This window comes from Heptranchias perlo, chromosome 11 (assembly GCF_035084215.1).
Source record: "Heptranchias perlo isolate sHepPer1 chromosome 11, sHepPer1.hap1, whole genome shotgun sequence".
Taxonomy (NCBI): Eukaryota; Metazoa; Chordata; class Chondrichthyes; order Hexanchiformes; family Hexanchidae; genus Heptranchias; species Heptranchias perlo.
The window spans coordinates 8,213,345-8,234,390 of NC_090335.1; the positions used below are offsets into that span (position 1 = coordinate 8,213,345).

Genomic DNA, 21,046 nt, shown 5'->3' on the forward strand with positions numbered 1-21,046 from the left:
GTAACTCTGACATTTTTTGGTGTGTTACGGTGTATCGTCACCATGTTCACTTGTTCTACTCACTACTTGTCTACATTCAAACAGTAGGGTACCCAATTTACTGTCAAACAACTGTCAGACACTCGCTGGGAATGCCGTATCGAAAGCATTAAGGTGCTTCAGTATCAACTCACTGAAGTGCTTGGTGCCCCTGATGCACTTGTAGATCACGCAGTTCAGAAAAAGGATGGTGTAATTGCATCAGAGTCACGGAGCCTTGCACGAGAGATCTCTTTAGGGCCCTTCCTAGTGTACAATGTTTTGTTTCAAATCAATCGTGTGAACAAATTGCTTCAGAGACTATAAAATTAAATTCGTGCAGTGTTTAAATTTCTACAAGATTATAGAGAAAATGGGTTTGCATCAGCTCACGTGTCTGCAAGGTAAATGGCAGATCAGACAGACATTGAGATGTGGTGCCAGCTGTGGCTCAGTGGTAGCACTCTCAACTCTGAGTCAGAAGGTTGTGGGTTCGTTCCACTCCAGAGACTTGAACACATAATCCAGGCTGACACTCCAATGCAGTACTGAGAGAGCGCTGCACTGTCAGAGGTGTCGTCTTTCGGAGGAGACATTAAATCAAGGTCCTGTCTGCCCTCTCAGGTGGATGTAAAAGATCCCATGGCACTATTCAAAGGAGAGCAGGGGAGTTCTCCCCGATGTCCTGGCCAATATTTAATCCTCAACAGTACAACAGATTATCTGGTCATCATCACATTGCTGTTTGTGGGATCTTGCTGTGCGCAAATTGGCTGCCGCGATTCCAACATTACAACAGTGACTACACTTCAAAATTACTTCATAGGTTGTAAAGCGCTTTGGGATGTCCTGAGGTCGTGGAAGGCGCTATATAAATTCAAGTCTTTTTATCAATTCCTGAAGAGAGAAGCCAAAGGAAGAAAGTAATGTTTAAGTATGAATGGCCAAATGATGCCACTAAAAGTCCTGAGGAGAGATTGAAATGAGATTTCTTCCTTCCAATATTTGATACAGCTGTAACCAGCCTGAACGAAAGCTGGAACTCTAATGCAGTTTGTTAGCTTTCTTTTTAGTCTCAGTGAGATGGGGAAAGCTATAGGTGCAAACACCTTAAGTGAAAGTTACAAACATTTGGCTCCAGAAATGCGTAATATTGATGCCGATGACTTGAATCTCGGGATTCACTCAGCCTTGCCAGCTGATGTGTCTAATTCGCCGCTGGAGATGCTGAACTACATTTACAAGGAAACCTTATTGGATCTCTACTCAAACCTTAGCATTGCATTGTGTCTCCTTTTAACTGTGGCATCAGGAGAGAAAAGCTTCTCACATTTGAAGCTAATCAAGAACGGTTTGCATTCAACAATGTCACAATGTCTGAATGGTCTGACTGAGATATCCATTGAGCATGATGTTTGTCTCAAGTTGAAATTCTCTGAAATAATTGAGGACTTTGCTTCCGCAGAAGGAGGAAAGATCAATTTCTAAGTGCTTGGGGTGAGTTTGTCAGTCACTAAAAATGTAGTCTGAATGATTTTTATTGATTTGTTTCTTTCTTTTGTGAAGGTCTAAAGATGTTTCCACTTGTGGGGGAGTCCAAAACTAGGGACTATAAATATAGAATAGTCACTAATAAGTCCAATAAGGAATTCAGGAGAAACCTCTTTACTCAGAGAGTGGTGAGAATGTGGAACTCGCTACCACAAGCAGTGGTTGAGGCGAATAGCGTAGATGCATTTAAGGGGAAGCTACATCAGAACAATAGGGAGGAAGGAATAGAAAGATATGCTGATTGGGTTAGATGAAGTAGAGTGGGAGGAGGCTCGTGTGGAGCATAAACTCTGGCATAGACCAGTTGAGCTGAATGACCTGTGCCTGTGCTGTAAATTCTACGTAAGTCCTTTTCCAAGCAAAGTGGTAGTGGAAATCATTCAAAGTGTGGGCGGGAGGAGGAAGGGAAGGGGCCTTCACTTCAGCCTCTGCCCGGGGCTTAATGCTGGCACTGGTAATGCCAGGGGAACAGGAGCAGCTCTGAGGAATCTCCCAGCATTTGTGTTGCTGTGTTAGTGACTTCAGTCTGTCATTACCTTCTGCCCTGGTGCCACAGTCTCAGAGCCTCTTGCCTCTGCTGCTTCTCTTCCTCTTCCATTAATGTGCAGAACAAGAGTATTCCCATTGGGAAGGCCATTCTAGCTGCTTAGTCCTTCTGAACACATGGGGGGCAGGGTGTGAAAAAGTTTGTGTGAACTGACAGCACTTTAGTTAAGTATAGTGCAGATGTCAGTAAGAAAAGTCTGGGATAAAATCGCTATCAAACTCCAGAAATCTCAGTTACACTGATATCAGGTGACTTCAGCTGTGCTGTGCCTGCAGTTTTGGGCAAATCGATGCTAGCGCATTAATTGTGTAAATCAAGAAAACTCACATATTTTGCATGGGAGCGGGGCTGTGTGAATTTTTAAAAATTCATTCATGGGATGTGGGTGTCGCTGGCAAGGCCAGCATTTATTGCCCATCCCTAATTGCCCTTGAGAAGGTGGTAGTGAGCCGCCTTGAACCGCTGCAGTCCGTGTGGTGAAGGTTCTCCCACAGTGCTGTTAGGTAGGGACTTCCAGGATTTTGACCCAGCGACGATGAAGGAACGGCGATATATTTCCAAGTCGGGATGGTGTGTGACCTGGAGGGGAACATGCAGGTGGTGGTGTTCCCATGCGCCTGCTGCCCTTGTCCTTCTAGGTGGTAGAGGTCGCGGGTTTGAGAGATGCTGTCAAAGAAGCCTTGGCGAGTTGCTGCAGTGCATCCTGTGGATGGTACACATCGCAGCCACGGTTCGCCGGTGGTGAAGGGAGTGAATGTTTAGGGTGGTGGACGGGGTGTCAATCAAGCGGGCTTCTTGAGTGTTGTTGGAGCTGCACTCATCCAGGCAAGTGGAGAGTATTCCATCACACTCCTGACTTGTGCCTTGTACATGGTGGAAAGGCTTTGGGGAGTCAGGAGGTGAGACACTGGCCGCAGAATACCCAGCCTCTGACCTGCTCTTGTAACCACAGTATTTATGTGGCTGGTCCAATTAAGTTTCTGGTCAATGGTGACCCCCAGGATGTTGATGGTGGGGGATTTGGCGATGGTAATGCCGTTGAATGTCAAGGGGAGGTGGTTAGACTCTCTCTTGTTGGAGATGGTCATTGCCTGACACTTGTCTGGGGCGAATGTTAGTTGCCACTTATCAGCCCAAGCTTGGATATTGTCCAGGTCTTGCTGCATGCGGGCACGGACTGCTTCATGATCTGAGGGGTTGCGAATGGAACTGACCTTATGATGGAGGGAAGGTCATTGATGAAGCAGCTGAAGATGGTTGGGCCTAGGACACTGCCCTGAGGAACTCTTGTAGCAATGTCCTGGAGCTGAGAGGATTGGCCTCCAACAACCACTACCATCTTCCTTTGTGCTAGGTATGACTCCAGCCACTGGAGAGTTTTCCCCCGATTCCCATTGACTTCAATTTTACTAGGGCTCCTTGGTGCCACACTTGGTCAAATGCTGCCTTGATGTCAAGGGCAGTCACTCTCACCTCACCTCTGGAATTCAGCTCTTTTGTCCATGTTTGGACCAAGGCTGTAATGAGGTCTGGAGCTGAGTGGTCCTGGCGGAACCCAAACTGAGCATCGGTGAGCGCGTTATTGATGAGTAAGCACTGCTTGATAGCGCTGTCAATGACACCTTCCATCACTTTGCTGATGATTGAGAGTAGACTGATGGGTCGGTAATTGGCCGGATTGGATTTGTCCTGCTTTTTGTGGACAGGACATACCTGGGCAATTTTCCACATTGTCGGGTAGATGCCAGTGTTGTAGCTGTACTTGAATAGCTTGGCTAGAGGCGCGGCTAGTTCTAGAGCACAAGTCTTCAGCACTTCAGCCGAGATGTTGTCGAGGCCCATAGCCTTTGTTGTATCCAGTGCTCTCAGCTATGATATCACATGGAGTGAATCAAATTGGCTGAAGACTGGCTTCTGTGATAGTGGGGATATTGGGAGAAGGCCGAGATGGATCATCTACTCAGCACTTCTGGTTGAAGATGGCTGCGAACGCTTCAGCTTTGTCTGTTGTACTCACATGCTGGACTCTGCCATCATTGAGGATGGGAATGTTTACAGAGCTTCGCTCCTCCCGTTAGTTGTTTAATTGTCCACCACCATTCACGACAGAACTTCGTCTCCACGAGGACTGTGCAGTGGTCACTCCTACCAATACTGTCATGGACAGATGCATCTGCGACAGGTAGATTGGTGAGCAAGAGGTTCAGTGGCAGGTTTTTCCCTCGTGTTGGTTCACTCACCACCTGCCGCAGGCCCAGTCTGGCAGCTATGTCCTTCAGGACTTCGGCCAACTGTGGTGCTACCAAGCCACTCTTGATGATGGACATTGAAGTCCCCCACCCAAAGTACATTCTGTGCCCTTGCTACCCTTAGTGCTTCCCAACACGGAGGAGGGCTGATTCATCAGCTGAGGGAGGGCAGTAGGTGGTAATCAGCAGGAGGTTTCCTTGCCCTGTTTGACCTGATGCCATGAGATTTCATGGGGTCCAGAGTCAATGTTGAGGACTGCCTAGGGCTATTCCCTCCTGACTGTATATCACTATACCGCCTCCACTGGTGGGTCTGTCCTGCCGGTGGGACAGGACATACACAGGGATGGTAATGGAAGAATCTGGGACCTTGGCTGAAAGGTATGATTTTGCATGTATGGCTATGTCAGGCTGTTGCTTGACTAGACTGTGGGACAGCTCTCCTCATTTTGACACAAGTCCCTAGATGTTAGTGAGGAGGACTTTGCAACGTCGACTGGGCTTGGTTTGCCTTTGTCGTGTCCAGTCCAATTTTATTCTTATTACGACTTTTTGTAGCGAGATTTTACAACTAGGCCATTTCAGAGGGTGATTAAGAATCAACCACATTAGTGTGGGTCTGGAGTCACATGTAGGCCAGACCAGGTAAGGACGGCAGGTTTCCTTCTCTAAAGGGCATTAGTGAACCAGATGGGTTTTTATGACAATGGCTACCATTACTGATACTAGTTTTTTTTATTCCAGATTTTATTTAATTAATTGAATTTAAATTCTCCAGCTGCCGTGGCGGGATTTGAACTCACGATTATTAGTCCAGGCCTCGGGATTACTAGGCCAGTAACATAACCACTATGCTACCATACCCAAACGAGCAGCAGTGGGTTTTGACAGACATTTATTGAAAGCGCCGCAAACGATCAAGGAATTTTGCCCGTACTGATGTTTCAGCATAAAACTAGCGTAAATCAGTCATGTGTGAATTTCCTCAGGAAAAAATTGGCGCAACCGCTCTTGCGCCGTAGTTACGCCGAAACGTTCCAGGAAATTCTGGGCATTGTTTCCACTGGTTGGGGAGATGTTAATGAGAGGGCACAAATTTCAAATAATCACAAAAATAAATAAAGTGCCGGGGTGGGCGGGGGGGGTGGCGGTGGAAGGGAGGTAGAAAAAATATATTTCTACAGAGAATGGTTGGAATATTGAAGTCTCTGCCACAAACCGTTGTTGACACAGACTCCATAAATTCTTTTAAAAGGAAATTAGATAATTGCTTGAAGTGAAATGTTAAAGATATGGGGAGTGAGCAGGATTAGACTGGGTAGCCACAGACTTGATGAGCAGAATGGACTGCTTCTCGCAAGGTCCTGGGCACTGACCTTAGAGGAGGTGAGCTTCTTTTGCTTCTTTTAAATTGGATAAAGATATGAAGATTTATGGGAAACGAGTGGCTCCATGGGACCACCGATCGATGCAATATAATGTGAGTCCACGCTCAATCCCATGCCTATCAAATGTTTAACATTCAATTAATTGACTGCCCTCTTTATGTGACAGATAGTGGGGTCTCTTTAAAATCAAGATGCCTTCAAGATGACATGCCTGATGATGGAACTTCAGAAGCAGGTCAGCGGTCTGTGGCACACTCAGTAACCCAAGTCCCCCGAGCTCCAGGGCTTGGTGATTGGCCAGATGACTGGATTAACAATTGAACCTGGAAGGGTAGACTTCTCATTGGGTTTTGGGGACCCACAAACTAATACACTGGCTGGGAACCTTCTTAGGCTGAAGGGTCCGTGGGGAGTCCGGGGAACAAGAGGAAGAGCAGCACAGCAAGTAAGTCATTATTTGACTTCCCCCAACAGGCATAGGTAAAGGACGCCTCTTGTTTGTCCTCACCCAATATGGTGGGCGGTGCATTACCAGCGGGAAACGTGCGCACGCTTCCTGGCCGCCATATTGGGGCCTTAGTAGTCCGAAAACAGGCGCTGCAAAGACCAGTTTCTATGCCCTGCATCTTTGTCATAGCGTGGACCATGAGAGGGAACACGAGCCCATTGAGACTTAATTAAAATGGTAACCTCAGGAATGAGTTAAGGAAGCTGAGAAAATTAAAAACAAAGATGGTTGAAGGATTGAATCATCTTTACCCGTGTCAATCAACAATATAACTTTACCCATTGCTTTTATATATAAGTAGCTTAGAGAGGTAGTTGCATGCCTTACAAAGGCATTTAGGTTAGTGATTACATTTCAGGAATCCCCTCCCTGTACTCCAGCTCCTTGCTCCTGGATTTTGAGACCCTAGTCTGCACTCCAGGATTCCCATGTTCCTGGATTTAGAACCCCCTCCCTGTGCTGCAGGATCCCTCGAATGAGCCTGTCATTCCCCGGCTCGGTTATTTCCCTTTTTAAATATAGGTACTCCATTTATCTGTTTCTAACCCTGCAGAACCAGTACCCAATGAACCTTCCACTACTGTACCCAATACCCTGTAAATCTCCTTCTTTGCCTCCTTCAGCAACCTCAGATAGATGCCATTTGGCCCATTAATAATGGAGATTAAGGGGCTGATATTCCTATCAGTAACCTCCGGGAACCTATTGCCTGGGCACTAATGACAGGAAATAATGGGAACAATGCATAATGCGGGGTCTCCAGCCCTGTTACGTTGTTCAAGGATTTCCTGGAGCTTCCCCAAAAAGCGGATCTGGGCCTGCACCTGAGCCTGAAAGCACTCCCATGGAAATGAGGCAGTTGGGGATGTAATTCTTCTATTCAAGAAAGGAGGAAGACAGAAAGCAGGAAACTACAGGCCAGTTAGCTTAACATCTGTCATAGGGAAAATGCCAGAATCTATTATTAAGGAGGTTATAGCAGGGAACTTAGAAAATCTCAATGCAATCAGGCAGAGTCAACACGGCTTTGTGAAAGGGAAATCGTGTTTGACTGATTTATTAGAGTTCTTTGAGGAAGTAACAAGCAACGTGGATAAAGGGGATCCTGTGGGTGTGGTGTACTTGGATTTGCAGAAGGCTTTTGACAAGGTGCCACATCAAAGGCTTCTACACAAAATAAGAGCTCATGGTGTAGGGGGTAACATATTAGCATGGATAAAGGATTGGTTGGCTAACAGGAAACAGAGAGTAGGCATAAATGGGTCATTTTCAGGTTGGCAAGATGTAACGAGTGGAGTGCCACAGGGATCAGTGCTTGGGCCTCAACTATTTACAATCTATATCAATGACTTGGATGAAGGGACCGAATGTATGGTTTCTAAATTTGCTCATGACACAAAGGTAGGTAGGAAAGTAAGTTGTGAAGAGGACATAAGGAGTCTGCAAAGAGATATAGATAGGTTAAGTGAGTGGGCAAAAATTTGGCAAAAGAAGTATAATGTGGGAAAATGTGAACTTGTCCACTTTGGCAGCAGGAATAGAAAAGCAGTATATTATTTAAATGGAGAGAGATTGCAGGACTCTGAGGTACAGAGGGATCTGGGTGTCCTAGTACATGAATCACAAAAAGTTAGTATGCAGGTACAGCAAGTGATTAGGAAGGCAAATGGAATGTTGTCATTTATTGCAAGGGGAATGGAATATAAAAGTAGAGATGTTTTGCTACAGTTGTACAGGGCATTGGTGAGATCACATCCAGAATACTGTGTGCAGTTTTGGTCTCCTTATTTAAGAAAGGACATAATTGCTTTGGAGGTGGTTCAGAGAAGGTTCACTCGACTGATTCCAGGGATGAGGGGGTTATCTTATGAGGAAAGTTGGACAAGTTGGCTCTGTATACACTGGAGTTTAGAAGAATGAGAGGTGATCTTATTGAAACATAGAAGATTCTGAGGGGACTTGAAGGGGTAGATGCTGAGAGGATGATTCCCCTTGTGGGAGAGACTAGAACTGGGGGCCACAGTTTAAAAATAAGCGGTCTCCCATTTAAGACAGAGATGAGGAGAATTTTTTCTCTCAGAGGGTTGTGAGTCTGTGGAACTCCCTTCCCCAGAGAGTGGTGGAGGCAGGGTCATTGAATATTTTTAAGGCTGAGTTAGATAGATTCCTGATTAACAAGGGAGTCAAAGGTTATAGTCGGTAGACAGGAAAGTAGGGTTGAGGTCACAATCAGATCAGCCATGATCTTATCAAATGGCAGAGCAGGCTCGAGGGGCCGAATGGCCTACTCCTGCTCTTAATTCCTATGTTTGTATGTATGTATGTTGTTCCTGGTTTCTCAAGCCTCATTCCCTCATCCTTGTTTTATTTGTTGTGAACCTCAACTATTTCTGTTTAATATGAATAGCAATCTCGCTGTTAAACCACTTCAATCCTTGGGCTAACTCTCAAATAAAGAATAAACAAGTTATATGGAGATTCACCATTACATAGAATTACATTGAATTTTACAGTACAGAAACAGGCCATTCAGTCCATCTGATCCATGACAGTGTTTATGCTCCACAGGAGCCTCCACCCACCCGACTTCATCTAATCCTATCAGGATAACCTTCTATTCTTTTTCACCTGGTGTGTTTATCTAGCTTCCCCTTAAATGCATCTATGCTATTCGCCTCAAACATTCCACGTGGCAGTGAATTCCACGTTCTCACCACTCTCTGAGTAAAGAAGTTTCTCCTGAATTCTCTATTGGATTTATTAGTGACTATCTTATATTTATGGCCCCTAGTTTTGGACTCCCCCTCAAGTGGAAACATCTTCTCTAAGTCTACCCTATCATAATTTTAAAAACCTTTATTAGGTCACCCCTCAGTCTTCTCTTTTCTGGAAAACAGCCCCAGCCTGTTCAGTTTTTCCTGATAGTTGTACCCAGTTATTTAATGATGTGGAGATGCCGGTGATGGACTGGGGTTGACAATTGTAAACAATTTTACAACACCAAGTTATAGTCCAGCAATTTTATTTTAAATTCACAAGCTTTCGGAGGCTTCCTCCTTCGTCAGGTGAACGATGTGAAAATGAGAGGATGATTCCCCATTTTCACATCGTTCACCTGACGAAGGAGGAAGCCTCCGAAAGCTTGTGAATTTAAAATAAAATTGCTGGACTATAACTTGGTGTTGTAAAATTATTTACAGTTATTTAATGGTGTTAACAATGTTGGAGTAGCTCCTGGTCATGATTTTGTGCAGTGTTACCATCTTACTTGTATTGTAAGCTGTGGACATTAGTCCTTGAGCGTGTGCACAGTAACACCTGGCGGTGAGCTGAGAGTTCCGCCAGACTCTGATCGCAGGTTGAACTTGTCCGGGGGAGGTGGCAACTCCTCACCGACCGCAGATGGGCAGCAGCAGCAGGCCGTCCACGTGGGAAGGAAATCCCTCCCCATACGTCATGGGCGAAGGGGGCGCGCGGCGGGGGAACCCCCGGATGACGTGTTGGGAGGCGGCCGCTCACCTATAAAAGTGGCGGCGGCCGCGGTGGCGGGGCAGAGAGCGGCTGCGGGTCGCAGGGGGTGAGTCGGCGGGGGGCAGAGAGCGGCTGCGGGTCGCAGGGGGTGAGTCGGCGGGGGGGCAGAGAGCGGCTGCGGGTCGCAGGGGGTGAGTCGGCGGGGGGCAGAGAGCGGCTGCGGGTCGCAGGGGGTGAGTCGGGCACCGCACGGAACATTTAGTCTCCGCTCCATAAACAACCACCAGGAACGCCACCGACATGAAGATGCACAAAGGCAGAACAGCAGCGCGATGTAAGTGAGGCGGCTTGTGCGGTGTAACTGCGGGCGGAGCGGGACCCCCTGCCCCCCCCCCCCCTGGGAAGCGCAGTCTGACGGACACCGCGGCTGCTGCTGCTCCATCACCGCCTGGCGGCGACCTACTGCCGTGGGAAGCAGCAGAGCGGAACTCCTGGAAATAGGCAGCACCTCAACGGGGGAAGGACAGGTTAATGCTCGGGGTGCAGACTCTCCTCCTGTAAGGGGAGAGGGGACAGGTTAATGCTCGGGGTGTAGACTCTCCTCCTGTAAGGGGAGAGGGGACAGGTTAATGCTCGGGGTGCAGACTCTCCTCCTGTAAGGGGAGAGGGGACAGGTTAATGCTCGGGGTGCAGACTCTCCTCCTGTAAGGGGAGAGGGGACAGGTTAATGCTCGGGGTGCAGACTCTCCTCCTGTAAGGGGAGAGGGGACCGGTTAATGCTCGGGGTGCAGACTCTCCTCCTGTAAGGGGAGAGGGGACAGGTTAATGCTCGGGGTGCAGACTCTCCTCCTGTAAGGGGAGAGGGGACGGGTTAATGCTCGGGGTGTAGACTCTCCTCCTGTAAGGGGAGAGGGGACAGGTTAATGCTCGGGGTGTAGACTCTCCTCCTGTAAGGGGAGAGGGGACGGGTTAATGCTCGGGGTGCAGACTCTCCTCCTGTAAGGGGAGAGGGGACGGGTTAATGCTCGGGGTGCAGACTCTCCTCCTGTAAGGGGAGAGGGGACGGGTTAATGCTCGGGGTGCAGACTCTCCTCCTGTAAGGGGAGAGGGGACGGGTTAATGCTCGGGGTGCAGACTCTCCTCCTGTAAGGGGAGAGGGGACGGGTTAATGCTCGGGGTGCAGACTCTCCTCCTGTAAGGGGAGAGGGGACCGGTTAATGCTCGGGGTGCAGACTCTCCTCCTGTAAGGGGAGAGGGGACGGGTTAATGCTCGGGGTGCAGACTCTCCTCCTGTAAGGGGAGAGGGGACGGGTTAATGCTCGGGGTGCAGACTCTCCTCCTGTAAGGGGAGAGGGGACGGGTTAATGCTCGGGGTGTAGACTCTCCTCCTGTAAGGGGAGAGGGGACCGGTTAATGCTCGGGGTGCAGACTCTCCTCCTGTAAGGGGAAGGGGACCGGTTAATGCTCGGGGTGTAGACTCTCCTCCTGTAAGGGGAGAGGGGACGGGTTAATGCTCGGGGTGCAGACTCTCCTCCTGTAAGGGGAGAGGGGACGGGTTAATGCTCGGGGTGTAGACTCTCCTCCTGTAAGGGGAGAGGGGACGGGTTAATGCTCGGGGTGCAGACTCTCCTCCTGTAAGGGGAGAGGGGACGGGTTAATGCTCGGGGTGCAGACTCTCCTCCTGTAAGGGGAGAGGGGACGGGTTAATGCTCGGGGTGTAGACTCTCCTCCTGTAAGGGGAGAGGGGACCGGTTAATGCTCGGGGTGCAGACTCTCCTCCTGTAAGGGGAAGGGGACCGGTTAATGCTCGGGGTGTAGACTCTCCTCCTGTAAGGGGAGAGGGGACGGGTTAATGCTCGGGGTGCAGACTCTCCTCCTGTAAGGGGAGAGGGGACCGGTTAATGCTCGGGGTGCAGAATCTCCTCCTGTAAGGGGAGAGGGGACGGGTTAATGCTCGGGGTGCAGACTCTCCTCCTGTAAGGGGAGAGGGGACGGGTTAATGCTCGGGGTGTAGACTCTCCTCCTGTAAGGGGAGAGGGGTCGGGTTGCTGCTCGGGGTGCAGACTCTCCTCCTGTAAATTTTGGCCAGAACACCAGGAGAACTCTCCTGTCCCTCTTTGTGTTCGGCCATGGGATGTTTTATGTTCCTCTAAATGAGCAGTTTGGACTTTGATTTAAAGTCGCACCCATAAGATAGCCCCTCTGATGGGCAGTACTCCCTCTGTCATACACTGATGTATCAGCCTAGATTATATGCTGAAGTCCTGGAGTGGGATTTGAGCCCACAACTTTCTGACTTGGCAGTAAGAGTGCCAAGCTGCCGTTTGAGGAGTAAGGAGAGGACAGTTTAAAGATTGAGGTGTCGATCCCTGGTCGAAGGTTTACACCACCTTTCTGTTTTTCTTTCCATGTGCTGCTGTGTCCCTCCAGCATCTTTTGTTTGTTTCACATTTACCCTATTTGTCGTTCTTTTATTGGTTTGCTGGGGCAGGCATGGTACGTGCACAAGGGTCTCTGTTGCATTGCTGGTAAGAGACTTTCTGCAGGCACCCTACCAATGGTTATAATGACCCAAGTCTTGTTTGTGTTGCAGCATGGACTGAGGATGAAGATCTGAGTGCTGTCCTGTGTGAATTTGATGCAGTGATTGAGGATTTCACCTCCCCTCTGAACAAGAGACATTTCAGATATGATGAGCACTTAAGATGCATGAAGAGGAGAAGCAGCATGAGCATCAGTGACTGTGGCATTAGTGATTCAGACAGTGAGTATTAAATACTGAGCAAGGTGCCCCTAATGTGGGGGAGGGTCTCCAACCTTTTGAGCAGGACCAGGATCCATGTGCCACAGCTGGTCAGTGAGTTGTGTGCAATTAAATCACTCTGGGATTGGACAGAACCTTGGCTAAACATCAAATCTGACCCCATCTCCTTCCTTGATCAAACCTTTTCACAGATCTTGTGAAAAGGATCACAAGACAGTTATTGATGAGGAAGATGATTGAGCCCACCTGAATGGATGAATTCAGAAAGATCCTAAAATTCCCCCCCCCCATTGCAGCATCTAATTGTTTCTTAAATGATTCCAGGATTTGCGTTTCCACCACTCTGGAAGCCTACTGTGTGGGCTGGGCTCGCTGTGCCACCTGGCCATTTGGACTTGTGTACTCTTATCCTAGATAACTCAAACTTGACCCTAGGGAACAGCCTTGTGGCTCTTTTCCGCACTGCCCCAGTAACTTGAATATCTCCCTCGCTTCTCGGTGACCTGATTTCAGCCAAGTATTGAATGAACGGTCTGCCTAGAGCACTGTACAGTTTGATCACTACCTCCTCTGACTTGTATTCTACTGATTGGCCAGTCTAGTTCAACGTTGGATTGGCTTTGTTGATTGTTGCTCTGCATTGGATAGCACATCTCCCACCTGTCCTCTCTTCACACCGTGTCGATATTTAGCTGTATTGTACACGGTGGGAAATTATTTAATCTTTGCTCCATGCAAAATGGAAACAAAATGTGCTGTTTACTAATTGATCAGTGAAGGTGTGGAGCTATGAACCTTTGTGGCACAGCAACCAGCCTCTGCTTCCTCATCAGTTTGAATTCTTTGATGTACATGTTCCACCCGAGTGGTCTCAGTGCACTAGTTCCTGTTTACTTTTAAAACCACAGGTACAGATTCACTTCGGAGAAACAGTTTCAGTTTCAGCGACGAGAAGCTTAATAGTTCCACACTTTCATCTTCCAAAGGTATTGTTGCTTTCTCTTGTCACTTGTCTGATTACTCTTATTATTCAAGGGAGGATTTTTGGAGTCCGTGCTGAGCCTTGCACGTTGGCAGTATGTCGGGAAAATACAATATAAAATTGGTGAATCGGTAACAAGGGGTTTGGACTATGGATTATCAGTAGAAGGCCAAAGGTGGAAGTTAGAACAAATGTTTTCACTGCAGGAAGCTTCATGATGTTTCCATGCTACATGCTCATCCCATGCATTATTCGTTAAGATTGTGATGTGTTCCCCAGTTGTTTTTGACGTGCAGGATTAATCTTCCGACCCCTATGAGATTTCAGGCTGTGGAAGATCCTGTCCCAAAGGGAGCTGACCAAATAGGTGGGGATGGTAAGGCCCATCGTGGTCCTGGTAGCCTACGAGATCTTTGTCTGGGAGGATTGTGCGCAGTTGAGTGCTTGTTTGGCAGCTGTTCTGCTGGCACTAATCGATCAGGATCAGATGGAATTTGTAGGGCCTGGTGTGGGAGTTTGAACTGACTCACTCTTCTGCAGCTAGAGATGGCAGCAGTTATCTCTGTGCCTCCTGCTAGTCCTCTGTTAGTGGGAGACGCAGGTCTCATCTAGAGTCATTTAGTTTTTTTTTGATGTCGGGGAGATTAGCCTGGCGTAGGGGAGGAGATATGCCCACATGGGAGCTCTGCTATGGAGAAAAGGCCGGCTATCACTGTAGTTTGGGGAGAATGGCAGGGTGCCAGGGAGGTAGTGCTCCTGTTGTGTGAAGTGGAACTTATCGAAAAGCTGCTGGAACTACATCATCTGGGCCCTGTGGAGCATAAGGATGTCAGGCCTTCGAGAGGGTGCAGAAGAGATTTATTAGAATGGTGCCAGGGATGAGGGACTTGAGTTATGTGGAGAGACTGGAGAAGCTGGGATTGCTCTCCTTTTAAAATAGAGAAGGTTAAGGGGAGATTTGAGAGGTGATCAAAATCATGAACCGAATAAACAAGGAGAAATGGCTTCCAGTGGCAGAAGGATCGGTAACCAGAAGACACAGATTTAAGGTGATCAGCGAAAGAGCCAGAGGCGACATGAGGAAACATTTTTTAATGCAGTGAGTTGTAATGATCTGGAATGCACTGCCTGAAATGGTGGTGGAAGCAGATTCAACAGTGACTTTCAAGAGAATTGGATAAATACTTGAAAAGAAGAAATTTGTAGTCTACAAGGAACGAGCAGGAGAATGGGACTAATTGGAGAGCTCTTTCAAAGAGCCGGCACAATGGGCTGAATGGCCGCCTCCTGTGCTGTAACTATTATACTGATAAATGAGCTTGCATTCATGGCTCCGAAGGTTGAGGTTATTTTAATTTCTAACTCCGGGGACACATTTCCATCATTGTCCAATGTAAATAGCCATCCCCTCTCCCCGCCAATGTTTGGCCATGGGTGGGCCTTTTCACACTGCGCGGTAGTGTAGTTCTGATTGCTGCCCTTATAAGGAAAAATCAATTCCAGTGGCAGAAGGGTCGGTAACCAGAGGACACAGATTTAAGGTGATCGGCAAAAGAACCAGAGGCAACGTGAGGAAACATTTTTTTTTAAGCAGCAAGTTGTTATAATCTGGATTGCACTGCCTGAAAGGGTGGTGGAAACAGATTCAATAGTAACTTTCAAAAGGGAATTGGATAAATACTTGAAGGGAAAAAAATTGCAGGGATATGGGATTAATTGGATAGCTGTCAGCTGGCATGGACATGATGGGTCAAATGGCCTCCTCCTGTGCTGTATCTACCATGATTATTGGACCTTACCCTGGTACCAGGCAAGGTCCCAGCCAGAAGCATAAAGCCGCTAGCGTCTCGCTCAAGTGACTGTGTACGTGCATTCTTGGCTTGTGTAGTTGCTTTAAGCTGCTCGTGCTGCAGTTAGTTCTTTACTAGGTCTTCAGTGGTCAGCTTTAACAATAGAGTGAATCTTAGTTTGGAGTCGTGTAGGCCCGATCAGGTAGAGGCGGCAAATTCGCTTCCCTAAAGAACATTAGTGAATCCGTTTGGTTTTTACAATAAGCTGGCAGCCTTCATGGTTATTTTTTGGGGGTTGCTGGTCCAAGTACCATAACCACTGTGCTAGTACCCTTGAATAACAATGTAAATGTGCCTTTAATCAGCCACTGGGTGTGTTTCCCCCAAGATCTTATGAACAAGAAACTAGCAATGCCAAACCTCAGTGAAAAGCTTTGTGGTTCTTTTCTTTACAGCAAAGCTCGGAGACACAAAGGAGCTGGAAGACTTTATTGCTGATTTGGACAGAACGTTAGAAAGTGAGTATCATTGCTGTGTTTTATACAAATAAGTACTGAAAAATTTCTAAGGTGGGTGTTCATGGTGTGTCGAACGTGCACGCTCGTATAATTGTGTGCATGCTCGTGCAAGTGTGTTCTGTGTGCTAATGAATAGAAGGCGCAACTCTGGGCTGTAAAATATTTTCCAGGTTTCACACTGACTGCACCAAGCAACGTGTCACAGGGCTAATTGCTTTGCACGGTTCTCTATTAACCTGACCAAATACTTAAAACTAAGCTTCAGCAAAGCTACCCCCACCAGACTGTTTCAAGGAGATTGCCCAATGAATGAGCATTCTGTTATATTTTGAGATCAGTTAGTTTGTGTTCACTGTGAGCTATGTCTCGACTACAAGTCGACACCACGGGTGTCGTTAACTGGCACATTCCGTCCCAGCTCTACGAATACAGCCTGCATGGTTGGAATGCACACAACTGACACTGTCTGGACGCACGTACAGTTTGTTTTTCACTGAGCTCTTAAATTACATTCATCAAGAATATTACATCAGTTGCACAAAAAACCCTGAATGGAGCATGATTTAATGGAGGACAAGTGATTTTTTTAAAATCAGGTAACAATCTCATAAAAGCTGTGAGCCCTGAATATTTGCAACCTATACATTGTTTGTAAAATCAGAAGAGCCTTTAAATTGTACAGGAGAACTTAATAAAATGAGCACCAGACAGATTGGACTTGAAGCAAGACTGATTCTGAACAAAAAGTAAAATACTGCAGATGGAGATCTGAAATAAAAATAGAAAATGCTGGAAACACTCAGCGGGTCAGGCAGCATCTGTGGAGCAAACACGAGTCTGTTCACGTTTGAGATCCACCCTTCACAACTAAAAGGTGTTTTCTCGATAGAGAAACAGGGCAGGCAGCATCTTTCACTCACTCTGAATTGCCCTTCGGTGAGCTGGATGCTCACAGCATAGTTCACCCACTGCCCATTAGCACCTTGTTAACTAGACACGGGCCCACCCACTGCCCATTAGCACCTTGTTAACTAGACACTGGGCCCACCCACTGCCCATTAGCACCTTGTTAACTAGACACTGGCCCATCCACTGCCCATTAGCACCTTGTTAACTAGACACGGGCCCACCCACTGCCCATTAGCACCTTGTTAACTAGACACTGGGCCCATCCACTGCCCATTAGCACCTTGTTAACTAGACACGGGCCCACCCACTGCCCATTAGCACCTTGTTAACTAGACACTGGCCCATCCACTGCCCATTAGCACCTTGTTAACTAGACACGGGCCCATCCACTGCCCATTAGCACCTTGTTAACAAGACACTGGCCCATCCACTGCCCATTAGCACCTTGTTAACGAGACACTGGGCCCACCCACTGCCCATTAGCACCTTGTTAACTAGACACTGGGCCCACCCACTGCCCATTAGCACCTTGTTAACGAGACACTGGGCCCACCCACTGCCCATTAGCACCTTGTTAACTAGACACGGGCCCACCCACTGCCCATTAGCACCTTGTTAACTAGACACGGGCCCACCCACTGCCCATTAGCACCTTGTTAACGAGACACTGGCCCATCCACTGCCCATTAGCACCTTGTTAACGAGACACTGGGCCCATCCACTGCCCATTAGCACCTTGTTAACGAGACACTGGGCCCATCCACTGCCCATTAGCACCTTGTTAACGAGACACTGGGCCCATCCACTGCCCATTAGCACCTTGTTAACAAGACACTGGGCCCACCCACTGCCCATTAGCACCTTGTTAACGAGACACTGGGCCCACCCACTGCCCATTAGCACCTTGTTAACAAGACACTGGGCCCACCCACTGCCCATTAGCACCTTGTTAACAAGACACTGGCCCACCCACTGCCCATTAGCACCTTGTTAACGAGACACTGGGCCCATCCACTGCCCATTAGCACCTTGTTAACGAGACACTGGGCCCATCCACTGCCCATTAGCACCTTGTTAACTAGAAACAGGCCCACCCACTGCCCAGTAACTATACTCATGAGTGAATTGACAGAACACCAAAGTACATGATAATACATTGTTAACACAATAACTAACTGTAGGTAATAGTTACCTGTAGGTAGGGATGGATGAAGTTGTTTATAACCGGCCTACATTTAATAGGACAACATGATGAACACTGACTGACAGTTTACATATATCAGACACATTGTCACTAAGATTTCAATAAAGTGTAATGGTGGATGTGTGTAATTTTTATGTGGGGAGAACATTTTCTGCAGAATCTTACAGCACAGAAGGAGGCCATTCGGCCCATCATGTCTGCACCGGCTCTTTGAAAGAGTTATCCATTTAGTCCCACTCCCCTGCTCTTTCCCCTTAGCCCAGCAAATTTCTCCTTTTCAAGTATTTATCCACTCCCTTTTTAAAAGTTACTATTGAATCTGCTTCCACCACCCTTTCAGGCCGTGCATTCCAGATCATCATAACTCACTGCCTAAACCTCACACTCTGCCATTCCTGGCTACTCTATCAAAACCCCTCATGATTTTGAATGCATCTATCAAATCCCCCGCCCCCCCACCTTAGGGGGTATAGTATCAGAATAAGGGGTCGGCCATTTAAGAATGAGATGAGGAGAAATTTCTTCACTGAGGGTTGTGATATTTGGAGTTCTCCATCCCAGAGGGCTGTGGCTGCTCATCGTTGAATATATTCAAGATTGCGACCGATAGATTTTTGGACTGTAAGGGTATCAAGGGATATGGGATAGGGTGGGAAAGTGGGGTTGAGGTTGAAGATCAGCCATGATTTTATTGAATGACGGAGCAGGCTCAAGGGGCCGAATGGCCTACACCTGCTCCTATTTCTTATGTTCTTAACCTTCTCTGCTCTCAGAGCAATCTCATCTTCTCTAGACTCTCCATGTAACAGAAGTCCCTCATCCCTGGTACCATTCTGGTAAATCTCCTCTGCACCTTCTCCAAGGCCTTGTTTACCATTTGAATCAAATTCAATTTAAAATAGCATGTTTACCATTTCACTGCAACAGGAAATCTTCTGACCGTGAAGATGTGAGTACAATTGTAGATTGAACCATCCATTTGGGTCGTGTCTGGACAGAATATTTTGAGCTTAAGAACACTAGGGTGAAGTACTGTGATGGGCACGTGCCAGTAATGAGAGTAATTTTGGGGGATGAATTAAGATATTCACACAAGGATGTCTCCTCCCAATACTGTAGAGGTACCAATACAGAACCCTAAAGACATGGGTTTATTCATTCAGCATTTTATTGGGTAATATGTATAGTACGTATGCTAGTAATCTGCCACCATGGTTACGTGACAGCTGCTTTTATGATGCTGTTGCCTACGAAATATATCGGCAAACGCGTGTACCTCATTCAGAAGCTAATTGTTTTCTCCATCATATTGGTTCACAGGTATGTGAGGAAGGGGGGTGAGCCTGGGCCTTGACCTCGTTCAGCCATATGAGGAAAGGATGTCGAAGTCTACAAAACCTGGTCGACCTGCCGACATTACTCAATGACTATGTTTTCATGCTGACACTTGGGACAGTCACCTGGTCTCACAATCAGTAAATACATTTCAAAACCATTTCTATTTAAAATACATTTTAATATTTGCATGCTATATATTTTTACTAATGAAGTTTAGAATAAACTAATTTGAACATATAGAAATATACGGTATAGTATGTATTTTATATAGTGCCTTTCACAATCCCGATGTCAAACGCTTCAGCCAACGAAGTACGTTTGAAGTGTAGTCACTATTTTGTGGGCAAACAAGGCAGTGAGTTTGCACACAGCAAGAGCCTCAAATGATCCTTTATTTTTGGTGTTGACTGAAGGAATGTTGGCCAAGAGATCCCTGTTCTTCACATGGTACCATGGGATCTTTTACATCCACCTGAACCGGCAGACGAGGCCTTGGTTTAACATTTCTTCCAAAAGGTGGTGGCCTAGAAATTGGGCCGTCACCATTTTGGGGGGGTGGGGGAGTTCGCACTCCCAACCTGAGTGGTTAGGCCCGAGGCTCTTCAGATATTGGGCCTCTGGCCTCATTTCAATATTGCCAGTGGAGTGTGAAGTGCCCGCGGTGAGGAGGACTCCAGGTTTGGGCTGTTGCTAGGGTCGCAGCTGACCTCGGGTAAGTGTTGGGGATCTGGGTTGAAGTTCATGTCCAGGGATTGGGTGTTGGCAGAGGAGGCCGGGTTGGGAAAGGAGACCGAGGGGAGTGGGCAAATCACTGATCAGGAGAGGAAACCAGTGGGGGCCTGATCTGGGGTTGGGAGGGGGAGTGGGGTCAGAAGAGGAAACTGGGAGTGGGGAGGATCGGGGTCGGGAGCAGCAGTGATCCGGGGGGGGGGGTTAAAGTGGGGTTCGGAGGAGCAGGAGTACTTGTAAATTACTTGCCTTTGTTGCAGGCGATCCCTAGGGTTGGTTTTCCTGATCACAGCCCATGATGGGGCTGGTTGCCTCGAGGCAAACCAGTCTTAGAGTGGGGACCTCCAACAGGTGTTAGGACCTTTGTGTATGCAAATAAGGGTCCTAACAACTGCTTCAGTAAAGGACCCCACTTGTTTGTCCTCACCCATTCCGGCTAGAAATTTGCGCACACTTCCTGCCCACTATATTGGGGCCTTAATAGTCCAAGCATTGCTGTAAGAACCAATTTCTAGGCTGATATCTGACAGCACAGCAAAATGGAAATAAAAATGTGCCATTTTATAGTCCTAAATTACAATTTTTGTTACATTGTTGTTTCACATTGAAATATATTTTTTGTAAATTGAAACATTTACAGGATTCAGAAGTCTTTGTACACGTTCATGAGAGACTGCGTTATGTACAGTGCAAACTGTTGCAAAATTAAATGTTTTGTTTACTAGCCTTCATCTGTGTTGCTCTTACTCACTGATTTCCTGTACTGAATATTTAATAAACTTCTATTTTGTTTGAAAATTTTGCTTTAGTTTTTCCATCTGAGTGGAACATAAAATACTGTTAGTTGCAGCCATTTCTTATCTGGATTCAGATCTGTGGTTAAACTGTTAATGTGGTGACCTGAGTATCAGGTTCCTGCAGCACTGAAGGGGCTCTATGATGTATCCGTGCTGTCAAGTGATACTGCCCTGAGTGTTCAATATTTCAAATTCAGTTAGTGAAACTTCCTGCCAGTCAAAGTGTGTTTATTATCCGCATTCCTGACATCAATTACTGAGCCTGCCTTGTGTGGCAGAAGGA

The 21,046-nt window shown here is 47.1% G+C and overlaps 1 protein-coding gene across 2 annotated transcripts; it reads left to right on the plus strand.

The window, feature by feature from the left end:
- The first annotated feature begins 9,971 nt into the window (after nucleotides 1-9,971).
- LOC137327081 (regulator of cell cycle RGCC-like) lies at nucleotides 9,972-20,764 on the plus strand. Of its 2 annotated transcripts, none has more exons than XM_067992503.1 (5): nucleotides 9,972-10,066; nucleotides 12,326-12,496; nucleotides 13,405-13,482; nucleotides 15,724-15,786; nucleotides 19,220-20,764. In XM_067992503.1, the coding sequence occupies exons 1-5, from the start codon at nucleotides 10,033-10,035 to the stop codon at nucleotides 19,225-19,227; spliced, it is 354 nt and encodes a 117-aa protein (XP_067848604.1). In that variant the 5' UTR covers nucleotides 9,972-10,032; the 3' UTR covers nucleotides 19,228-20,764. The 2 variants fall into 2 exon arrangements, with proteins under 2 accessions (XP_067848604.1, XP_067848603.1); XM_067992502.1 differs by lacking the exon at nucleotides 9,972-10,066 and adding an exon at nucleotides 12,118-12,228.
- Nucleotides 20,765-21,046: the final 282 nt, after the last annotated feature.

What these genes read in the sequence shown, in the direction of transcription:
- LOC137327081 (XM_067992502.1), top strand. Translation starts at nt 12,141, where the DNA reads ATGTGCTGCTGTGTCCCTCCAGCATCTTTTGTTTGTTTCACATTTACC. An exon ending in GGTTTGCTGGGGCAGGCATG is followed by an intron (nt 12,229 to 12,325) that starts GTACGTGCACAA and finishes TTTGTGTTGCAG; the next exon opens with CATGGACTGAGGATGAAGAT. An exon ending in TGGCATTAGTGATTCAGACA is followed by an intron (nt 12,497 to 13,404) that starts GTGAGTATTAAA and finishes TTAAAACCACAG; the next exon opens with GTACAGATTCACTTCGGAGA.